The sequence below is a fragment of the Prionailurus bengalensis genome, chromosome B4 (assembly GCF_016509475.1).
Source record: "Prionailurus bengalensis isolate Pbe53 chromosome B4, Fcat_Pben_1.1_paternal_pri, whole genome shotgun sequence".
NCBI classification, from domain to species: Eukaryota; Metazoa; Chordata; class Mammalia; order Carnivora; family Felidae; genus Prionailurus; species Prionailurus bengalensis.
Window position 1 is genome coordinate 39,803,456 of NC_057358.1, and position 20,682 is coordinate 39,824,137.

At 47.5% G+C, this 20,682-nt stretch overlaps 1 protein-coding gene across 2 annotated transcripts in view; it reads left to right on the plus strand.

Moving 5' to 3' along the window:
* The first annotated feature begins 6,019 nt into the window (after positions 1–6,019).
* The window catches only part of KCNA6 (potassium voltage-gated channel subfamily A member 6), a 45,633-nt gene continuing 30,970 nt past the window's right edge, over positions 6,020–20,682 (plus strand). The window contains exon 1 of one of the 2 annotated variants that reach the window (XM_043564743.1): positions 6,020–11,470. In XM_043564743.1, coding sequence (XP_043420678.1) covers positions 6,730–8,316 — 1,587 coding nt within the window. In that variant the 5' untranslated portion in view covers positions 6,020–6,729 and the 3' untranslated portion in view covers positions 8,317–11,470. The remainder of the gene's footprint in view (positions 11,471–20,682) is intronic. The other variant, XM_043564744.1, reaches the window with a different exon arrangement.

Here is a 20,682-nt window from a genome sequence, read left to right on the forward strand (position 1 = left end):
CGCTCAAGTGAAAGCTGTTGGATTTTTCTCTAGTGGAATCTGGAGTATCATCATTGCCATCACCATTTTGTAGTTGATATTGCTATCATCATCATCAGTCATCATCATCATCAATCATCATCATCATCAATCATCATTGTCATCATTGAAAATTTGGTTAAGTAGCTAAATATAACTGATGCTTATCTATAGAATATGTATTTGCATTTGTCCTTCCCCTTGTCTACTCTGGTCCCAGAGAAAGCCCAGGAGGGGGAAAATGGTCATGGTGCTTCCAAAGACTAAATTAATAGAACAGGAGTTTAGGTCTAAGAGTTATGCCGTCAGGTATGGGAAGGAGGCATGAAACAGTTTGTAAGACTAGTGGGTGCAAATGGGAAAATTAACCCTCAAATTTCAAGACATTTTAAGTTTATTTATTTTTAGAGACAGTGAGCATGTGAGTGGGGGAGGGGCAGAGGGAGGGAGAGAGAGAGAGAGAGAGAGAGAGAGAGAGAATCTCAAGTAGGCTCTGTGTTGCACACAGGGCTCGATCTCATGAACTAGGTCATGACCTGAGCCGAAATCGAGAGTTGGATGCTGAACCAACCGAGCCACCCAGGAGCCCTGATTTTTTTTAATATAACTCTTAGATGACAAAATTTTGGTGTGTGTGTGTGTGTGTGTGTGTAGAGGGAAGGGAACAAAAAGAAAGTAGCAAAGATTGTCTGCAAAGTATGGAGTCACCCAATCATCCATTAGTTTCCCCATTTCCCCCAGGATTCAAAACTTCCTTCTTTCACCTCCCCAGCAGAGAAAATGGGGGAAGGTTAAGAGGAGTAAAAGTGACCCAGGAAAGAGGCAGGGTCATATGGGGCACTGTTTTCTGGTCAGAGGAACTTCTACATTGGCCATCCTGAAGAGCGGAAAGACTGGGGCAGTGAGCCTCGCCCAGAGGTGAGACCATAAGATGAGGGACACAGTGTCTGACTCATTATAGCCCTGCCCCCAACCATCTCTGTGTGGTTTTCTTTCCACATTGGAAAGCCAAAAAGGGGGTGATTCTTCTTAGGGAGGATGTGTGTATACTTGTGCACTCAAGTAGGAACTGAGGGTGTTGACTACTTACCACTCTTTTCTCCCACAGGGGCCTATGGGTGATAGGGTAGGTAAAAAGAACCATCTCAAGATTATTCAGAGAAACAAGGCCGAATCTATGGCCGCTGTCCTCTCTCTCCAGAGAAAAACTATAAGGATCCTACTGTTGGGGTGAGGACAAGCACACACGTACATGTGCATGCACACACACACACACACACATACACACACACACACACACACATACAGAGCAAAGTGGAAAATGTAATAAAAGAAGCCTGGAAAATAGAATAGGGTGATAATTTACATACCTGGGATAAATACATTTTAAATTCCAGGGCAGAGATAAGAATACAAATGGTTATCAACTTTCGTGGCACATTGTATGTGCTCATCTTGGTTAGTACATACCTCCATTTTAAGGTGACCTTTTTCTTCCCACCCTGTGCTCCTGATCTGATGGAGATATTGTGTGTATCTGGAAGTCAGCATGGCCTTGTGAGATTTGAGCCTGGAGGTCTGGTCACAGTTGTTGGTTTCCAGGACAAACCCTTCTCCTGGTTCTCCTTTGACCCCACTGACCACCTCCTTGGTCTCCTTTGCTGACTCCTCTTCTACCTGAACTTGAACTGTGAATTGTAGAGTACTGTGCAGGACTTGGTTATGTTTCTCTTCATTGTCCATGTTCTGTCTCTCGAAGACTTTAGTGCCATGGGCTTAAATATTTACTTTTTTTTTTTTTCTAACTTAAATTCAAGTTAGTTAACATGCAATGTAGTCTTGGCTTCAGGAGTAGATCCCAGTGATTCATCTCTTACATATGACAACCAGTGCTCATCCCAACAAATGCCCTCCTTAATGCTCATCATCCATTTAACCCATCCCCCCCCACCTCCCCTCCAGCAGCTCTCAGTTTGTTCTCTGTATTTAAGAGTCTCTTATGGTTTGCCTCCCTCTCTGTTTTTATCTTATTTTTCCTTCCCTTCCCCTATGTTCATCTGTTATTTTTCTCAAATTCCACACATGAGTGAAGTCATATGATATCTGTCTTTCTCTGACTGACTTATTTTGCTTAGCATAATACCCTCTAGTTCCATCCACGTTGTTGCAAATGGCAAGATTTCATTCTTTTTCGTCTCTGAGTAGGCTTAAATATTTCTAAATATTTTTCATTCACAAATCAGTCATTTCTCTTTCATATTCCAGACCTGAATAAACAATCACTTCTTGATGTCTTTATTTGCATGTCTAATTTTCCTCTCCAATTTAATATTTCTAAACATGAGGTCTAGATTGATCCTAACCTCTTTAACCCCATATATTCTCTTTCTTAATAAATGGCACCCCCCCTCCCAGTTTCTCAAATCCCAAACCTGGCATTGGTTGTTTGTTCCTCATGTCCTATCCATCACCAATTCCTGCTGATTCTGTCTCTTAAATACTACCGCCAGCCCCACCTCATCCCCACTCTGGCCCTGCTCACTTTACCTTTATTCCAGCCCCCGTCACTATCAACTTTTTTCCATACTACTGCATTTCCCTGGCCCATTTCTCCTTTTGCCACTTTGTAGCACATTCTCCTCACAGTCTTTACATAAATGATGTCTCCTCTCGGTTTGAGAACTATCACTGGCTTCACATCCATCACTCGTAAGATAGAGCCTAAACACCTCACTCATCTGCAAGAACTTATTCCTTGCTTCTTCTTCTTACCTTTTACATCTCTCCCTGTGCCCAGTCTCTTCTCAGCACATGGCCTTCTTTATTATCCTTGAACACCCATGACCTTTCTAGCGCAGAGCCTTACGCATTTGTCTGCCCAGATGCTTTCCCCCTGCTTTTGGATGGCTGGCTCATTCTTGATCTTTGAAATCTCAGTTGAAATATTATCTCTTCTGGGGGGAACTTTCCCAACCACTCTGTTCAAGGTTGAATCCCCAGGTTGATTTCTGACATAGATCTCATTTATTTCCCTCAAAACATTTACTACAATATATAAAAATCTTCTCTATTATTTACTGTTAAAATACTCTGTCTAGAATGTAATGTATTTGTTGCATGAATACGTAAGCTTGTGGCTCAGTTGGTTAAGTGTCTGACTCTTGATTTCGGCTCAGGTCATGATCTCACAGTTCATGAGTTCCAGCCTTGTGTCAGGCTCTTTGCTTACAGCGTGGAGCCTGCTTGGGACTCTCTCTCTCTCTTTCTCTCTCTCTCTGTCCCTCCTCTGCTCATGCTTTCTGTCAAAATAAATAAATAAACTCAAAAAAAAAAAAAAAAGAAAGCGTAAGCTCATACAAGCAGGTATTTCGTCTAGATCACTTCTAATCCCCTAGCACCTGGAACTATGATGAGCACCCAGCTTCTTCTCAATAAATGCTTGTTAATTACATGAATGACCTCTAACATCATTGCAAATATCTGAATTTAGATACAACAAGAAAAATCTATGCTGTCATGAAATAGGGGCTCAGTGAATGTTGGGGAAACATTCCCCTGTCACTGGAAGTGTTGTTGCAGTATATGGATGGGGTTGTGCCTTGTGTCTCTTCACCTGGGAACTGGCACTTCTGAAAGTGTGATTTTACTCACTCTACATATATGCTAGATAAGAATGATCAAGGCATACAGCTTTCCTAAAGCTAAGAAAGGAGTCTCTTTCACAAAAGAACTAAAAACAGAACTCTGATTCATGAATTTGCGAATGGCTTTTCTATCCAGGGGAACCTCCTCCTGCACGGTGAAACATCTCCTGGGGCACAACCTTATGCCTGATGTGAAGGTAACCATGGAACATCAGCTCTGATGTAGGCTGGCGGGCAGCACCAGCCAGGTTTAACCCAGGGGTACTCAGTGGTGGTTCCTTTCACCTATTAGACTGTGCACCCTCCTGGCAAAATGCAGGTTCTTTCCTATGCTTCCCCAACATTTGTTTTGAAGAATTACTGACCTAGTTGACAACCTCATGAATAAAATCAGCAATGATGAAAACAAACATGCAAATAAATAATTCATTATAAATTTTGAAAACAAAGGCAAAAAGAATCATGAGCAAATCAAATTAAAATCCAGAGAATGACTGCAGATAATTGGACAAGGGTGAAAGAGTATCTTCTATATTGTATTTGTTGCTGTTTCCTTTTCTTCCCTTTTACATTTTTTTTTTTTTTGAATGGAGCAACTTGTGTCAAGTCTAAATTGCTTAATTACATAGCCTGGAAATAGGGAAACAATGGACTGGATGACTGGTACGCTCACTTTCTCGCCTTTTAATGAGATATGCAAGGTGAGGGGAGGGAGTGGAAACCAACAGCAGGGGCACAGAAAGGAAGCAGAAGCTGTTGCCTGGTAGACCTGGTGAAGCAACAGCCTAGTGAATGAAGATGCAGTGGGTTGCCAGCCTCTCTCCTACACATTCCCTACCGGACCTCTGCCCTACACATCCAGAAGATTTAGTTCTCTACTCCCCTAGTCCCTCTGGCAGTGAAGGCTGCTGAGAACTCCTGTGATTTTAAAACACTCTGTGCCACACAAAGAACTCTTGCACGCATCTTGTGGTTTGAGGGTATCTTTACGTACCATTCCTATCATTATCAGCAGTGAACCCTTACTAATGATATAAAATGCAAAAGAAGCTACACAAAACAACTTGTAGTTGTCAGCCAATTAATTTCAGCCATAGACAACCAAAAAGGGAGAAACTGGGGCACAGAGAAGCAAATGTCAACCCTACCTGAAAGTGGACGTCTGAAAAGATCAGAGCAATTCTTTTCCACCAAACTCTAACCTGTCTGACCTAGTAAAGAAAGACTACATGGTCTCTAGTGGAAAAGGACAGAAAACCATTCTTACCGCCTCCCTCCAGGAGAGTTAGGGATAGTCTCTAACAACGAACTTTGGTCCCTACTCAAATACTGCCAGGGGAATCTTCACTGTAACATTACCTAGGAGCAGAGGACATCTTTTTCATTGGGGTGTGAGATAGTGTTGTGAGTTAGCACAGGTAGAGCTCCTGGAATGTGGCCAGCACATATCAGATGCTCAGTAAATATAGCTATTCTTTTTATCAACATTCTTACATACCACTTTCCACTCACCTCCTCCTCCTTCTTCTTGTCTGTGCAATAAACAGACATTCCAGAAGAGTTCCCAGAAAGGCTGGGAGCAAATGAATTTCACGGTATGCTTCCTTGGACTATGATACCTCTGAGATACCATCATCTTCTGGCTCTTTCTTCACAGGGGCTGCTGCCTAAGTTCCCAGGACTGGGTGGGGGGGGACTTCTGATGGGGAAGGCAATGAGGGACTTCCCAACACTTTCTCTGCTATGGCTTTGCGATTCTAGGACAGCTGCAGCCTCACCCTCCCAGGTTTGCAAAGGGAGATGTGGGATTCTCTGGGGACTTACATTGGAAGACCATCTAAATTGGAAGCTCTGAAGACTTCTAAAAATGCTTTCTCTATTTTTTTTTTTTAAGTAGAGATTAGGGAAGCTGGCAAATGGGTCTTGGTAAATACAGAGGGACGAATTATGATTTGATTGTTTCATGAAATGTCTGGATGAGTGGAGACACAGTGCTCCGCGTTATGTGTGGTGCGGTGGGGCGGGGTGTGTTTTCTCATGGATGAAATGCACTGCGCAGATCAACTCCCGTAAAGCGAAATAAGGAAAGCTGATTGCGGAGGTGGAGGGGGGTGTGGTATTAGGATGCTGGTGCTTGGTTAGGGGGGCCGCGATTGTGAATGCAAGGGAGAGGCGTGCCAGGCGTGCGCGGGAAAGATTACTGGTGAGGCAAGTGTGTGTCTATTTCCACAGCGCCCTGGCTCGCCGCAGCCCCTGGCTGGGCGAGGGGTGTGATGTGAGAGTGGGGTGGGAGGGGGCAGCAGGCGGGGCCTGCCACGTCACTTGGAGAGTGAGTGTTGGGAAGGAAGGGCAGAGCGGAGAGCCGAGCCGCTGCAGCTGCCGCGGCTGCAGGGAAGGCTTGAGCGGTGGGGAGGTGGGTCCCCGCGCCCCGGCGCCGGGGCAGCCGCAGGGCCCTCTCCGAGGCCTGAGGCGCGACTCACAGGGAGGAGGTGGCGGCTGTGGCGGCGGGAACGGCGACCTTGGCCAGACGGGAGTCCGCGGTGCACGCAGGGCGGAGGCCGAGCCCCGCCAGGAGTCTTTGCCGAGCCGGAGGGAGGCGCATCTGGCGCTTCGCTCCCAGCGGCAGCCGGGGGGCTCGAACGGCTGGAGAGCGCAGTGGGAGCTGGGAAGAGCTAACCCGTCCGGAGAGCGGACCCCCGCGTCCCAGAGCCCGGGCTCAGGCACGGCGGGGGGCGAAGCCACGCGTCTTCTCGGGCAGCCGGTTTCACGCGCGCCAGTTTGCTGTTCCAGGTATCCCAGTAGGCTGTAGCTGTATCCCAGGCGCGGCTGTCTTGGAGGCGCGGAGCTAAACCCTCTGCGTCCGGGCCCCCTCCCCAGACCCAGCCTTGCAGGGACCGGGGTTTCGGAGCTCTCGGACCCAGCGGCCAGGCCAGATCTAGAGCTCGGAGGAGCGCGAGCCCCACCCTAAACAGAGAGCGCCGCTCTGAGAGCCGGGAAGAGGTGCCGCGCTCCAGAGGTGGTGTCGTGGGCGCCGTCCTAGTGGCGGGGAGCGCACCGCGGAGGGGACATGAGGTCGGAGAAATCCCTCACGCTGGCGGCGCCGGGGGAGGTCCGTGGGCCGGAGGGGGAGCAACAGGACGCGGGAGACTTCCCGGAGGCCGGCGGGGGCGGGGGCTGCTGTAGTAGCGAGCGGCTGGTGATCAATATCTCCGGGCTGCGCTTCGAGACCCAACTGCGCACCCTGTCGCTGTTCCCCGACACGCTGCTGGGAGACCCTGGTCGCCGCGTCCGCTTCTTCGACCCCCTGAGGAACGAGTACTTCTTTGATCGCAACCGGCCGAGCTTCGACGCCATCCTCTACTACTACCAGTCCGGGGGCCGCCTGCGGAGGCCGGTCAACGTGCCCCTGGACATCTTCTTGGAGGAGATCCGCTTCTACCAACTGGGGGATGAAGCCCTGGCGGCCTTCCGGGAGGACGAGGGCTGCCTGCCAGAAGGTGGCGAGGACGAGAAGCCACTGCCCTCCCAGCCCTTCCAGCGCCAGGTGTGGCTGCTCTTCGAGTACCCTGAGAGCTCGGGCCCCGCCAGAGGCATCGCCATCGTCTCCGTGTTGGTCATCCTCATCTCCATCGTCATCTTTTGCCTGGAGACCTTGCCCCAGTTCCGTGCAGATGGTCGAGGTGGAAGCAATGGTGTGAGCAGAGACTCCCCAATTTCCAGGGGTAGTCAGGAGGAAGAGGAAGATGAAGATGATTCCTACACTTTTCATCCTGGCATCCCGCCGGGGGGAATGATGGCAGGGGGCTCATCCTCACTCAGTACTCTTGGGGGCTCTTTCTTTACTGACCCCTTCTTTCTGGTGGAGACCTTGTGCATAGTTTGGTTCACTTTTGAGCTCCTGGTTCGCTTTTCTGCCTGCCCTAGCAAGCCAGCCTTCTTCCGCAACATCATGAACATCATTGACTTGGTGGCCATCTTCCCCTACTTCATCACCCTGGGCACTGAGCTGGTGCAGCAGCAGGAGCAGCAGTCAGCCAGTGGAGGGGGTGGCCAGAATGGGCAGCAGGCCATGTCCCTGGCCATCCTCAGGGTGATCCGCCTGGTCCGGGTGTTCCGCATCTTCAAGCTGTCCCGCCACTCCAAGGGGCTGCAGATCCTGGGCAAGACCTTGCAGGCCTCCATGCGGGAGCTGGGTCTGCTCATCTTCTTCCTCTTCATCGGGGTCATCCTCTTCTCCAGTGCCGTCTACTTCGCAGAGGCTGATGATGATGATTCACTCTTTCCCAGCATCCCGGATGCCTTCTGGTGGGCAGTGGTTACAATGACCACGGTAGGCTACGGAGACATGTACCCCATGACGGTCGGGGGCAAGATCGTGGGCTCGCTGTGTGCCATCGCTGGGGTCCTCACCATCGCCCTGCCTGTGCCGGTCATTGTCTCCAACTTCAACTACTTCTACCACCGGGAGACGGAGCAGGAGGAGCAAGGCCAGTATACCCATGTCACTTGTGGGCAGTCTGCACCAGACCTGAAGGCAGCTGACAGTGGACTTGGCAAGCCTGAGTTCTCTGAGACCACTCGGGAACGGAGACCCAGCTACCTTCCCCCTCCGCATCGGGCATATGCAGAGAAAAGGATGCTCACTGAGGTTTGACTGATGCAGGAAGGGCATCAATGAGAAGGACGACACTGAGCAAACAGTCTCAGGCTTCCTTCTCATTCTCCACTCCCTTCACCCGACCTCCAGCCGACTTCCTGACTCCCTCCCCTGCACTCAGTCCTGATACCTGGACTGTCAGCCTTGTTGCTTGATTTCCACAGCATTCAAGGTTCATCCATCTAAGTGACATTTTTGAAATTCTAACGGTGCCACCCATTCATGCCCATCTTCTGTCATGTGGATGAGATTTCCGTCTGACCTTCCCTCATGACTGTAAATTTTCATGTCTGGGGCTTGGAATTCTCTAGGAACAAAGATGTCAACTGGATGGAAACCAAGCATACCTGGGCCCTATTTCTCTCCTTAGCGTCCTTTGCTTTGGGGCATGCACCTATCAGCTTCTGGCTAGGTGGTAACTAGCAGAAGCTGGAGGACAGAAACAGTGTTCATCTTTCTGTTTTATTCCCGTGCCTGTGACACCTGCTAGTCATCCTTCAGAGGACCCTTGGTAAAGCCTTTAGCTGCACAGCCTCCAGATATGTCATTCATCTTTAATCTTGGAAGGAATTAGAGAAACTACAGTTAAACTTGGCCATTTGGAGGCCATGAGAGTCAGTCCCAGACCAAAGGGGCCAATGGATTCTTCCAGGTGTCCTGGCATGGTGGAAATCGGCCTTTGGTCTGCATTCAGTCTTTCCCTCCCCGACTGTCTAGCTTCCAGGAAGGTTCCTTCTCAGAGCCAAATACTCTTTTTGTGCAAGTGCCTTCCTGTGCAGAGGAACTGGAAAGAGGGAACCACAGAGCCAGGAGAAATGGCAACTAGCTTGACGGAGTATCTACAGAGTTAGTATCAGTTAAGCAGCCACTGTCATCTGGGAGGCGTGCAAAGAGGAGCCTTGTTGCAGATGGCAAGTTTGTCTTCTTTGCTTGCCCCCCAACCCTCTCCAGCACCCCACCGTCCTTCTTCCTGGGCATTTGACTTAGGATTGCAGTTGAAGGTTTTCCAAAGCAAACTCCAGTTTACATCTGCAGACAGGTAAAAGCACACATTGGATGCTAGCGTGGGTTTCTTCCCATTTTATGTGCAATGAAATAGGTTTAGAGTAAGGAAGAAACATCATTCCTTTGTTGACAGCCTCACCGTTAGAGGTTTTTTGCTGAGTCAAGCAAACATTTACCTGGTCTGCCCCTTGAAGCTGCAGCTGACCTGCTCTAATTGGTAAGGTAATGTTACCACCGGGACTAAGTCATCCTCTTCCAGCGTGAAACTGCTGCCTTCACCCCCCACCCCCCACTTCCCCTCATTTCTCTCCTGGTAACATTGTCATTTGTTTGTTGCCTTGAAAAACTGTGATGTACTGTTCTGAGCTCTTCTGGGTGCAGTTCAGAAACCGAAAGGACTGTTAACATGTTTTTAATTTTGTATCTATGCTTTAAGACTCTTTGATGAGGATTTAAAAAAAATTTCTCAAAGAGCAACTTATGAGGGATGGCCTTTTGAGGGTTTTTTGAGAGACACTGTGGCTCCTGTGAGTGCCAGATCTAAATCTGGATTTTGCCACAGCTTTACAGGGTAACACAGTTCCTCTTTGTGCCTCAGTTTCCCCACCCATTAAATGGGAACATTAATGTCTTCCCCTCCCTACCTCATGGGGAATGTCGATGTACTGGGAAGCTGGGGATGATGCTATGCAAATGTGTGAATTTTAATAAGGGTATTGATTTTTTAGTTCATTAGCCTGTTTCCTTCCGTGTCTCCCAGAGTCAAAAGCTCCCTGCAGAGTTGCTGCCTTGGATTCAAAGCCCAAGAGTAGGCCACACTGGGCTATTAGCTCCTTAAATCCCTCCTTAACCTCTTGAACTGGGCTTCAGTCTCTCTTCTTACCCTTCAGCAAGGAGGATGCTCTTTAGACAGGTTCGGTGGGATCCTTCCAGGGCCAGAGGCCGCCTTGATTGGGAGTTTGGCTTCTCCAAGCCTGAAATACAGATAAGAGGAGTTCATGACTCAGTAATCTGCTCTGAGGCCATAAAGTTCCAGTTTTCCAAATTCCTTCAGTTGCTTCTGGCTATTTGGGGAAAAGAGAAGGGCCCACTACAGAGGCAATAGGGATGCTTCCAGTGAGGGTAAATGTTGGAACATGTATGCATGTATCTCTATATGTGTGTATGTGATCATCCTCATCACCATCCCTAATGAAACATTTCCTTTTCAAGTCAGAGCATGCCTGAAAGTAAAGGGTTTGTGGAGAGCTGGGCTCTCCAGGGACTCTGGTTGCCATAGCAACCTTCCAGACTGTTCTCTCTATCTTCTGATTTGGGCAGCAAGTGAGAATGGGAGGCTACAAATTCCCAGTTTCCGAAATGAGAACACCTCCTACATAGTGGCTTAGGGGCTGGTAATGACCGGCAGGATGTGTGACCTTTGGAAAATGAGGGGGATACATACAGCTCCCCCAAACTTCCTCCCTGGACCTTTCTTCCTGGCCTTCCCACCCAGTCATCGAAACTGCCTCATCTCACCCCTGATTCTTCAGAAATCTGAATGCTAAGCAACTGCCAGTTAAACCAATGTCAGTATTATCTCTTTCAAAATGACAAGGGGAGACTTGGAGGGGACACGCTCCTCAAGAGGCGGCCAGGCTGGGCCTTGCCAAGAGTCCTGACAGTTATGGTCCGTAACAGTATCCTGGAGGTCCCGTCTCCTCAGAGAGAGGCTCCTCCCAAGTCTGAGAGAGACAGAGAGAAATGCCACTTCTTCCTCCCAGGGAATAATCTAACTCCGTTCCTAGCAGTCTCATAGGTGGCTCTCCTTAAGACATCGAAGAAACACAGAGAGGCTGTGACCTGACCTAGTTTCTGTGAAGGATTTTGCCAAGTGATCCCTCTCTGACTCTGAGCCTCTTTATGTGGATTCTGTGCCCCAATAATCAAGAGAATATGCACCCCATGCTTCCCAGATGGCTGGGGTGGCGATGTCACAGCTGCCGGCAAAGGCAGGGGTCACTCCTTCGTTACACCTGACTCGAGCCAGCAGGAGCTCCCAAATGCCTTCCTGGATCTGGCAGGCACGGTGGAGATGTGGAATAGTCCTCCTGCCCTGATCATCCCCAAGGAGAGAGTGGGACAGCTGGCCGCCTTTGCATCTGAGGTAGGTTCTACTGTTGGGGAACTTGGTTCCTGGCTCAGAGCTCCGGGTCAGATTGGAACTGGGGGAGGTGAGCGCCTGCATTCTGGAGACTCAGGGCTTTGATTTCCCATTCCTCAGTGGCCACCTCCCTCTCCTTCTGTGTATTCTTTGTGACTGCATGGACTTCAGTGTCCTTCCTTGGTTTCTGCTCTCTCACTGCTGTCTCCCCAACTCTTTCTAGTCACCTCCTCTTCTCTGCACCTCCCCTTCCTTCTAGTTACTCTCATTTTCTCTGTTTTTTTTTCCCCCCTTCTTGTCACGTCTCTCTGACATTTGCCCTTCTGCTGTTTCAATCTCTTCTTCCTTCTATATGTGTCTTTCTATCTCTCTCCTTGTCTCCACCTTTTTAGTGGCTGGGGGCAGCTGTGGCATTTCTGTTGAGATCACACCTTGAACTCTAGGACAGCAGTGATCTGGGGTGTTTGATAAGGAGTCTGTTCTCCAGCTGAAGGATGCCCCCCAGCCTTTCCTGCCACCTCAGTGTACCATCATTTTCTGACAGGCTGGCCCCTGTGTGTTCAAGTCCTGAACTTACAGAGCAAGATGAGATTGTGCTGGGTTTAGAAAAATGTTTCTGCAGAACTTTCCTGTCTCTTCCAAAATAAAAAGAGAAAGAAAAAAAGCGGGGGGGGGGAGGGAGAGAGAGAGAGAGAGAACCTCCAAGTCCCTCAACCTTAAGAAGCTTATAGAAAACAAAGAACAGTACACATTTTAAAAAAGAAAAAAAAGAAAAAGGGGTGCCTGCGTGGCTCAGTCATTTAAGCATCCGACTTTAGCTCAGGTCATGATTTCATGGTTTGTGAGTTCGAGCCCCATGTCAGGCTCTGTGCTGATAGCTCAGAGACCGGAGCCTGCTTTGGATTCTGTGTCTCCTCCTCTCTCTGCCCCTCCTCCATTCATCCTCTGTCTCTCTCTGTCTCTCAAAAATAAATAAACGTAAAAAAAAAATAAAAAAACACAGTAGAAACAGTAGGCTAAATGCAAAAATGAGGATTTAGGACGAAGGCATAAGAGTGGAATTAGCCTCAAAACACCTTAATGCAGGAGTGGTCATCATACTGACCTAATTCTTGAAGGTCCCCATAGCGTCCAGCTGTCCGTCTTGCATACTGAAGGCAGAACAAAGCAACGGCGTATATCCCAGGGGTGCGAGGTGCACAGGACGCTCCTTGCCAAGATGGATTAAAATTCTCTACCCAGTTTGTAAGGGGAGCTGTGTGTGCTGGAGGAGGTAGGCTATAGACAGTCCCGCTGCATCAGGACATCGGGGGCTTTTTGGAGGGTAATGGATGTTTTCTAAAACAGGATTATGGTGATAGCTGTATAACTCTATAAATTAACCAAAAAAAGTCATTTGATTGTGGGTCGGGGGAAAGTGGCATGAGGTTGATAACCTGGGAGTTTCACACCTTGGCTGGGAGAATGGTTTGGTTTCTTAAATCTAGAAAGTTAGCATCTCTAAAGATGGACCAGCTTAAATATCCAGGATGGAATGACAGATTTTTTCTTCTGCCACTTGGGGACACTTTAGAGCTTTCATGCAGTTTGCTCCTTTCTACTCAAGTGTGGTGCCAAGAACTGCCCTTTTTTTTTTTAATTTTGACAATCAAATCATTGTGGGATTTACATGCTTTTTCCTTTTTGCTCGAGCAAAAGAAAGGTCAAAGCCATTTTTGGTAAGTGCAGGGCATGATTAGCACATATTGGACTAGGGTAAGTATGTTGGACATTATTCATTACGTAGGACTAAGGCAGTAAACCTGCCCGAGGGGTTCGTACTCTGCTGGCAAAACACAAAGAACAAAAACTTCAAAATCCTCACAAACAAACCAAAACCCCCCACCTAGTCTCTGCACCTGTAGACTCAGGATTCCTTAAGAAATTGTACAGGAATCAAGGTTTTATTCTGCCGGCAACCTTTCCACTCTCCTCCCTGACCCTTTACAGCCGCTGTGGGGTCCCCGCAGTCGTTGGTGTTTGGACACAGCAGCGGGTGGTGACCACCTTCCATCAGCTCACCCTTCTCTGTGGCTGTCTGTCAGACATTGCTCTTCCCCGGCAGCCCTCACTGGGTGCCGTCCTTCCCTCCCCATGGCACTTCTCATGGGACACCTCTCAGTCCTGTTGCCGATCATTCCTTCTCTGCACTGGCTCAGCCCTTGCTCTTGGCAGTATTCCTGTCACCCGGCATCTCTACACAAATGCCAAGAGAGATTCCCAGAGAATACTGTCCTCCTGGGACAATCTGGCTGGAACCTCCATGCCAGCCCTCATCGGGCTTGACTGTGTGCTATTGCCCTGGGAAGCAAAGTGTGTTCTGATCCTAGCTTGTCAAGGTCACTTAGGGAAGGAAAAGAAATCTGTTAATTCTTTAAACCGTAGGATTTCCTCTCTGCATTCTGCTTTACACCCGGCAGCCTCGGGTTGCACAGATAGCTTCTGGCAGAATATGGCCTCGGGCTTGGGGCTTTAGTGAGAGAGGGAACTTGCCAGATGCAGGCCACTGGGAGTAAAAGACAGATGGGCTCTGAGTTCTTATGTTACTGTATCTCCCAGTGAACCACCTTCCTGTTCTGGGCTTGAAGTCCCTGTGGGATTGGAGATGGTCATGTCGTGTCCCTTTGCTCTGAACCCCTAGAGAAAGGATTTCACCCTGCTTCTAATCCCCTGGGTACCCTATGGAGGGAGTGGTCATCTGTTAGTGACCACTTTGGAAGGACAAACAGGGAACTGACTCCCTAGTTCCCAGAACAAAAGAGCAAAAGGGGCCACAAGTATCATTAATACTGGTCTCATCTTGGCTACCACTTAACCTACTTAGGGCCTAGCCCTGGTGAAGTTTATAACAATTTTTTTTTTTTTTTAAACACAACCCTGACCTCATCATTGTTACTGTGAAGGGGATTTTCCCTTAGTCTGTCATGGGCCTCAGCAGACAATCTTTGCCTTCCCCTAGAAAACATCTTGGCACCATAAGCAGCTTCTGCTGCAGGCAGCAGGAAGCACAGACAGACCCCGGCTCTTTGGTGAGAGCAAAACCAACATTTCAAAAGGAAATCGCAGCCACGCAGTCTGCTGGTGCTGCTATTTTTGACATGCTTGCTGTTCTCTCAGGGCTTGACAACCTCTGCCTCCAGGAGACAGACAGACCAGCCCTTGGCAGGAGAGACACTTTGCTTTGAAAAAGAACCTAGGAAGATAGTCTTGCGACTGGAGGGGGCCAGGAGAACAAGCCATTCCTCCCTTCTCCTCCAGGAATCTGGGCTCCTGGCCATCAGGGTCTGTGGATCTGAGGCTGGGGCACCATCCTGGCCTGGTTAATCCTTCCTCAGCTTTGGTCCTCCCAAATGGGAGTGGTCCTAACACGAATGAGGATGACACCATCCATTTAAAAAGCATTTAAAATGCCTTCAGTGCTCTCAAACATCACATCCTATAACAACAAGATTAGGAGCATGGATCCTGGAGCCAGGTATTCTGGGTTCAAATCCCACCTCTGCCATTTGCCTGCTGGGTGACATGGAGCAAGTTCTGAAACTTCTCTGTGCCTCAGTTTCCCATAAAGTGGAGGGAGAGTAATAGTACCAATTTCATGGAGCTGTTTTGAGGATTAAATGAGCTAATAATATACGTAATGTCTACGTAATATGTAATAATAGGTACACAGTATAGTGTGTAACAATATATGAACACTCTACAAAGATTGGCTGTTACTATTATCCTACAACAAACAAATGAGGTAGGTAGGCCAGGCATTGTTTTCCTCTGGCAGGTAAGACAGTTGAGGCTCAGAGGGCATGTTCAAGGGCACACAACTAATGTGTGACCCATCACCCTCAGGGGAGATGTAATTTACAGAACTCGGTGAAGGTCTGATTAATACTAAACAAGAAGAAGAGAAAATGAATTTGTAGCTCCTAAATGTGTATACAGGCTTTTATTTACATGCTAATTTGTCTCTTTAAGGGAAAACCAGAAGGTGTCCTATGTATATGTGTGTGTATATATATATCTCATATAGCTATATATATATACAGATTTTATATATATGCAAATATATATATGTGGGTGTCAAGATGGACAGGTTTCCCCAGCTATCCAAAAATAGAGCATTCCTATGAAAGCTTTCATAAGCCAAATGAAGTAAAGCAAAGAAGCAATTACCATTTCTTAAAAGCAAAAATCCTCTTCAGATTTCTTTGGGATAGTGAGATCAGGCACCAGCATAGGTCTTTAGTAAAAGCAAACCTGTATATATGTTAAAAAGAAAAAAAAAAAAAAAGGAAAGTGGTGTAAAGCAAACTTTCGGATAGCAGGGAAAACCTATTGTTCTTTCTATAGACCCCTCCTCATTGTCACCACTGCTTTCCTCCCTCCACATTTTAATAACTCCATTACAGCCTTCCTCACACACTTCCTCTGCATCTTCCTCCTTGGGACAAATGCAGGGTCCCACAGTTAGCCCTGAGGCCAGAACACATAAGTCAGACTGCAGCTCAGTTTTCTTGTACTGTTCTAGTGGCCCTCGCAATCCCACCTCTCCCGGTCCTGTCTTCAGCAGCTCCCTTTTTCCCCAGCCATCTTCATGACTGTACACCCCCCCACCACCACTTTGCAGGTGGTAACACCCTGTAACATTCCTAGGGTGTTCTCCAGCTTCCCTTTCCTCCTTTCAGGGGGAGGAGACAGGAGGTCTTAGAGTGGGGAGAAGCTAGCCCCTCCTACTCCTGTGAGTCCGAATTTGCTTCCACTGAAGTTCTCTCTGGGGGTCCTGGACTGAGGCCAGAATGCTCCACTCACCCTGTGCTCCCTCCCACAGCCACGCCAGCTTGCACAGGGAACCTGGCCCAGGGCAGAGCAATGGGACTGCCTCCTCACTCCCTATTCTGACTTCTTGGCTTGCTTGCCTTTGGAGGTAGAGAACTTGCCTCTGAATCACCATTATTAGCTGCACCTCATTTAACCTCTACAGTTTTGTCATCTGCAAAATAAGAGAGCTAATTCCACTTGCCTCACACAGTTGTTGGGAGGCTCAAACAAGAGACACGTTAAAGAGGTTAGTGGGAAATAAACTCTCAGCGGAGCACGGCTGAAGGGGCCCCAGTGACACTGAACAGCCACCAGGGAGTGGGGCTAAAACCACCTATACTCTCAAAGAAAGGCAGGATCCCTGCTGACTTCAGTTCTGTTCTCTGAAACAAACATTGGAATGAAATATGATATAAAAAATAGACTCATGGTAGCTAGCTATTTTATCCAGAAGGCTCTTTGCCTGAAGCAGTCACAGCAGAATCTGTTTAAATAATTGCACTTAAGATGTGATTTAATATATAGGAATGTAATCTGAATGTATCTTGTAAGAATAGAATGGATATACCAGTAATATTTTTTCCAGCCAAGGTAGATAATCCTTCCCGGGAGCACCAGAGCATTGGAAACGACAATACCGAGGGTCGCAGGGGGGGAACAGGAGTGCTAGGAGGGGCCCTAAATGCTCCTCTTTGTGAAGGAGAAGGCTGATGCGGACAAATGGAACAATTAACCTATGATCACAGGCAGTTCAGAGCATAGCTGGGTCTAGGACTCACATTTTCTAACTCTACCACCGGTATATTTTTCTATGGAAAAATGGAAACCTAAGGATTAAACTTAACCAATTGTATTCATTTCCCACCCAACCAAACTCCTTAGCACAGTTGTCCATAGGAAGTGGAATTAAGTGCTTTTTAATTTCATCTCTCTCTTCCCTGACTTTCCGAGGTACAGAGGCAGCTGGCCTAACTAGAGAAATTCTTCATCAGATAACCAGCTCCTGGATTTGTAAGGAATGAATGACTAAAAATTGTTACTCTAGTAAGTACAAAAGGTATTTTCACACGGGGCAAAGACAGGCTCATAAATAGGCACTGGCCTGGGCAGCCAGGCCCTGAGCTTTTAATCTTACCAAGAGGCTCTATGTAACCTTTTAGGGCTATACTTTTAATGTTAAATTTAGTGACTGGGCTGCAGGAAACTGTCACAAATTGGAAGTCAGGAAAGCAGGAGGTTATTGGAGACTTCTGTATTTTAAAGAGAAAAGAAGAGGGGCGCCTGGGTGGCTCAGTCGGTTAAGCATCCGACTTCAGCTCAGGTCATGATCTTGTGGTTCCTGAGTTTGAGCCCTGCGTTGGGCTGTGTGCTGACAGCTCAGAGCCTGGAGCCTGCTTCTGAGTCTGTGTCTCCCACTCTCTCTGCCCCTCCCCCACTCATGCTCTGCCTCTCTTACTCTCAAAAATGAAAAAAAAAAGTTTAAAAAAATAAAAAAATAAACAGAAAAGAAGGCACGCAAAAATTGAGCATCTTACCCAGGAGTGCCGATTTTCTGATGACCTAGGAAACAGAGATCTGCTTCTAGATCCTTCCCTGTACTTTGTTGTCCTGGGAGAGAAAGAGAAGTCACTGTTGGTTACAGATGCCTTTTATAAATCACTAGTGTCACGAAGAACAAAGTTTCCAGAAGCCATAGTGGCTGAGCCATAAATCAGACAGGCGCTCCCCAGCTGCTTTAAGGCAATTTGGCATTGCTGGAAGGAGAGAGAAGTCTGGCATAATGGGGAAAAGAGTTTGTGTCTCTTGTAAGACTGCTGCTCTCTGTGCTTCGGGGGAGGGGTCACATTCACCCAGGAGCAGCACACACGTGTGTGCGTATCGGACCCAGGCTCTCACCACTCCCCCCCCCCCCCTACACACACTCAGCCACACTCCAGGCCTGGTAGTTGCCCTCAGCTTCTCTGGAGGTTTGTTTGGTTTTCATTTTATATGCTTAATTTTTTTTTTTGCACCTGCAACCCTCTGGTAGATGGTTTTATAACCTTGCAGAATTCCAAATAACAATCCCAGAGTACCTAACCTAAAACTGTGCAGGTTGTTCCTCATAATAGGTCCTCAGTCAGTGACTTGTGGATCACATATGATTCAGTGTTAAGGAATAACTGGATATGCAATTTTATCTCAATAAAACTGGGAAAAGATACAATAAATATTGGGAGATTTCACATGCAGACTTTGACTTTTGTTTTCTTTTGAAAAGTCAAAGGTCTGGTCTTGATGATCTTGCATTTCAGCCTTCCACCAGCTGAGTGAGCTGCCCCCTTCAGAAGGGGAGTGGGTTCTCTTTTGTCCAGTGCCCTCTGAGTGCCACCCAGTGCCCAGTGGCCATCTGTCATTTTTGTTGTGCCCACGGCATTGTTTTCCTTCTAGGTGGGAAACATTTCCTATGTGTGCGTTTCTACTAAGGGCACTACACCCCCAGCCCACTTCATCTGGTGATCCCATGGATGCCGGTGCATGACACCTCTTGAAGCCTTCCTGCATGATCTCATTGAACTGAGTCGCAGTGTACTGTGAGAAGGGAGTGGGGGTAGGTGTGGTTATTGGGAACAGAGTGAAAGCCGAAGCGAGGGCTGGCAGCCTATGGAGGAGGCAGTCACGACTCCAGACGAGAGACAGAATTGGGTGGCTGCTTGGAGAGAAGGGACCTTGCAGGAATCAAGAACATGCTAAGTTATGTTCTCTGTCCAATTAAGTGGGCAAGGAGATGTGTGATGCAATTAAGGATTTCCATCTACAATTATTAAAATACACACGCACACATACACACACACAACCCCAAAAAGGCAAACATCGGTGTTTTGGTATTTCTGATTTGAAGCCAGCTGCCTACTTCTGTGATGTCAGATAATGAAACATCACTCTGTTCGTGCTGGCTGGCACTGAGCATTACGAGTCAGGGCTCATCTGGCTTTCCTGGGTAATGGTTGGCCACCAGCCATGGGCTCTGCATTAGTGCCACATTGTGAAGCCCATGGTCACCCCCAGATCCTTTCTTTCCTCCCTTCCTAGACTCTTCTCTGTCAGTTTCAGCTCTTAGGTAGACTCTCCTGTCTGTGAGCTTATCGGCCCAAAGTGAGCTGACCATAGAGTTGGAACTATGTCCAACATTATTGTATTGGGAGAGAGGTAAGAAACGTTCTCCTCTTTTCCTTGCTTTACCTCTTATTTCATCAAAATGTTTCAGGGCCAGAATTCAAGTGGGGAGTGTCAGTAGCAATTTCGGCTAGAGATAGCTCAAAATCCTTAGGGTCCCAGGAGTGAAGCAGATTTCATGTTGGCCATGCCTTGCTGGGGACAGCTTTCACTTCTGAAGACCCAAATTTAAAAGGATTCTATGAACTTGCCACCACCCTCCTTCCATACTGCCCTTTCTAGGAGCACAGGAAAAATTAAATCAGGTGGGTTAGAGGAAATCCATCAAGGGCCTTCTATCATAATGCCTGTCTGCCTCATCATTTCCAATAGATGTTCTGAAAAGTTGTTTTTGTCATGACTGTGTATGTGTGCGTGTGTGTGTAAAAGTAATAGAATCACTTTCCTATCAGAGGTGATTTTAGGCAGGGGCCCTTTCATGTTTAAAAGAAATTGAGGCACCTTGGTGGCTCGGTCGGTTAAGCATCTGACTACAGCTCAGGTCATGATCTCACAGTTCATGAGTTCAAGCCCTGCATCAGGCTCTGTGATGACAGTTCAGAGCGTGGAGCCTGCTTTGGATTATATGTCTCCCTTTCTCTCTGTCCCTCCCCCACTCATGCTTTTTGTCTCTCCCTCTGTCTCTCAAATATAAATAAAAATATAAAAAAAAGAAAAAACATCACAGAATATAGCTAAACTTAAAAGAAAATATATGGTCTATAGAAAAAAATGCACTTAAATTAGTTTATGGCATACTTCATACAACTGTAATTCTGTCTGCTAGTGGAAGGACAGGGGATGCTGTGGTATTAGAAATGGTGGGGATTTCGGACCAGGTTTGAGAAAGAGCTTTTTTATTCACTGGAGGAACTAGGGGATATTTTTCAAAACACATGTTCAAAAGTGGGAACTCTAACAAACTCTGTACAATTTTCTCATTTTCTTGCTGCACTTCTGACTGTCTAGATGATGAATTTCCAAGTATATAGCATTGTATCTCCCATACCTACAGCTGTGTCAGCTGAGAAAGGATGGGAGAAATGAGGCTGTGGCCCTAAGTCCCTTGTGTCTCTCTATAACCATGTGGGAAGGGGTGATGATGGCAGTCACCTCAGGAGTCAGCACCCAGGGCTGCCACCCTGTCTGTGTAACTGTGTGGCCTGGGA